Source organism: Anneissia japonica, unplaced genomic scaffold (genome assembly GCF_011630105.1).
Source record: "Anneissia japonica isolate Jap-2015-1 unplaced genomic scaffold, ASM1163010v1 scaffold3782_len1007564_cov172, whole genome shotgun sequence".
Taxonomy (NCBI): domain Eukaryota; kingdom Metazoa; phylum Echinodermata; class Crinoidea; order Comatulida; family Comatulidae; genus Anneissia; species Anneissia japonica.
The window spans coordinates 236970-239292 of NW_022716546.1; the positions used below are offsets into that span (position 1 = coordinate 236970).

The 2323-nt window shown below is 36.4% G+C and overlaps 1 protein-coding gene across 1 annotated transcript in view; it reads left to right on the forward strand.

Moving 5' to 3' along the window:
* LOC117109742 overlaps positions 1 to 2323 on the forward strand; it is a 31272-nt gene that overhangs the window by 23212 nt on the left and 5737 nt on the right. The window contains exon 15 of the mRNA XM_033252151.1: positions 1819 to 2064. Within this exon, the coding sequence (XP_033108042.1) occupies positions 1819 to 2064 (246 nt within the window). The remainder of the gene's footprint in view (positions 1 to 1818; positions 2065 to 2323) is intronic.

The window sequence follows — 2323 nt, forward strand, 5'->3', positions numbered from 1 at the left end:
ATATATATATATATACCATAATATTCAACTTATTATTAAATCAGTTTTGCGAAATAATACTTCTGAAATAATATAAAATTAAATTAAGAATGAATTAAATTATTTATTAATAATATTTTTTAATTGCTTATTTTATCATTTATCCTTTTTTCTCATATTCCTAATTTTTTTTCCCAACGATATACGTTTTATTTTATTTTAAACGGTTTGTTTTATTAATACATGCAGAGTATATAATTCTCGCAACCGATGGAGCTAAGGGTTTGATATATTATGCTTTTATTAATACACCGAGCCAAGAGAATATTGAGCTGACTCCTTTCCCAATCACCATCGAAGGAGGGCTCCGAGGAGTGGAATATGATCCGGTAGAGAAATACATTTATTGGACAGAAGTAAAGACTAATAAAGTCAAGCGAGCCTGTCTGAACGGGTCTGATGTTGAAGTTGTACGTCCAAACACAAGTATGTATTTTTCATTTTAGATTAATTTGTTTTAATTAAAGGCAAGACCTTTCAAATTAGGCATGTTTGATTATGCATCGATTATTAACCAATGCTAAAATCATTTATACAAGATATTGTTTTTATTGTTTCTTATGTTATTTAGAAACACAATCTTTGGTCATTGATGCTGTCAATAGGAAAATATACTATAGTGGAACAGTATCTAAAAAGGTCTTTGAAATGAACATGAATGGTAGTGGTCACAAAGTATTATCTAGTACCCCCAAATTGAAAGAACCATCAGACATCGCTATTGACCTAACAAACGGGTAAGAAAATTATCATTCTTTTCCCGTTTTCGCTGTACTGTTGCTGCAGAACGCATATACGCTTTAAGTGTCAATTATATTACTGTATCGTTAAATACAAAACATAATACGGATCAGTAGTTTCAAAATACATAAATCTGAATGTTTACTGCCTTTATTTCATATTTGATATTAATCATGCTACTTAATTGTTTATATATCCAAATAGGTATCTTTACGTCAGTGATGTGGGTCAAGATGTCATTGAAAGAATGTTAACGGATACAGGCAAAGACCGACAAGTCGTTGTGTCTGGTCAAAAGGTGAACGGTATTGATGTGGATTTGTCAGGTAACAAATATATTTGAAAAATTTCGATGATAACAATTTAATATATTCCTAACGAGAACATTTATTTAGAGCTCGCGCAGTACTTCTGTTTTTCGCCATACAAAAACGTAACTTACATCTCTGCTTATCTTGTTACAGATTGTCGTTTGTATTGGACGAATCGTGTTGAAAATCAAATACGTGGAAGTAGTTTTTCGGGTTCTGACGAAATAACAATTGCCAATTCGACATCATTACCACAATTGACAGAACCTGTTGACGTGAAATCACTTGGAGAATACCTTTATATTTTGTCAAACTCAAGTGAAAAACTAATCCGAATATCAAAGAATGGAACTAATCTGGAATATATTGGAAACAGTGTATTTTCAGAACCGGAAACTCTTATTATTCGGAGAGGTATTAAGTTGATAGGTTTTGATCTAAATATAGACTTGCAGTCGTGTTTACAACGGTTTAGTATTAATTACCAAAAATAACATTCTTCGGTTAGGAACTTAACATTTATCTCAGTTTTCTTTCTATTCTCTAGTAAATAATGCAAGAATACCAACAACCTGTAAGGAACTAGAGCACGGCAGACCTAGTGGTAGGCCAGGAGGACAAGGCAGACCTAATCAACCTGGTAGGCCTGGCAGACCGGGAAGACCTGGTGGACCAGGAGGACCAGGTAGGCCTGGTAGACCAGGACAAGGTGGATCTGGCAGACCAGGAGGGCAAGGTAGACCAGGTGGACCTGGTAGGCCGGGAGGAGCAGGCAGACCTGGTCAACCTGGTAGGCCAGGTAGACCTGATAGACCAGGTGGACCAGGAGGGCAGGGTAGACCAGAACATGGTGGATCTGGTAGACCAGGGGGACATGGTAGACCCGGCAGACCAGGAGGGCATGGTAGACCTTTTAGTGTTGGAGGGCAAGGTGGACCTGCTGAGTGTGGACTTCCTAAACATGGTAGTGCTGGTAAGTTAAAATACAACGTTGGAAATATAATGATGGTCAGTACTATACATATAATTCACAGAAGAGGGCGTATCTCATGGATCTCCCGCAGTATGCCGCTTGCAATATTAGTGCTATATCAAAATCGTGACGTGAAGTACGTTGAAAAAAAAATTAAAGGAATTTAAATTCTATCTGGTGCTTGAATTGCCGCAATGCTTCGTGGTCAAACGTTTCGTCTATTATTTTCCTAATAAGTTTCCAGGCAACTGTAATATAT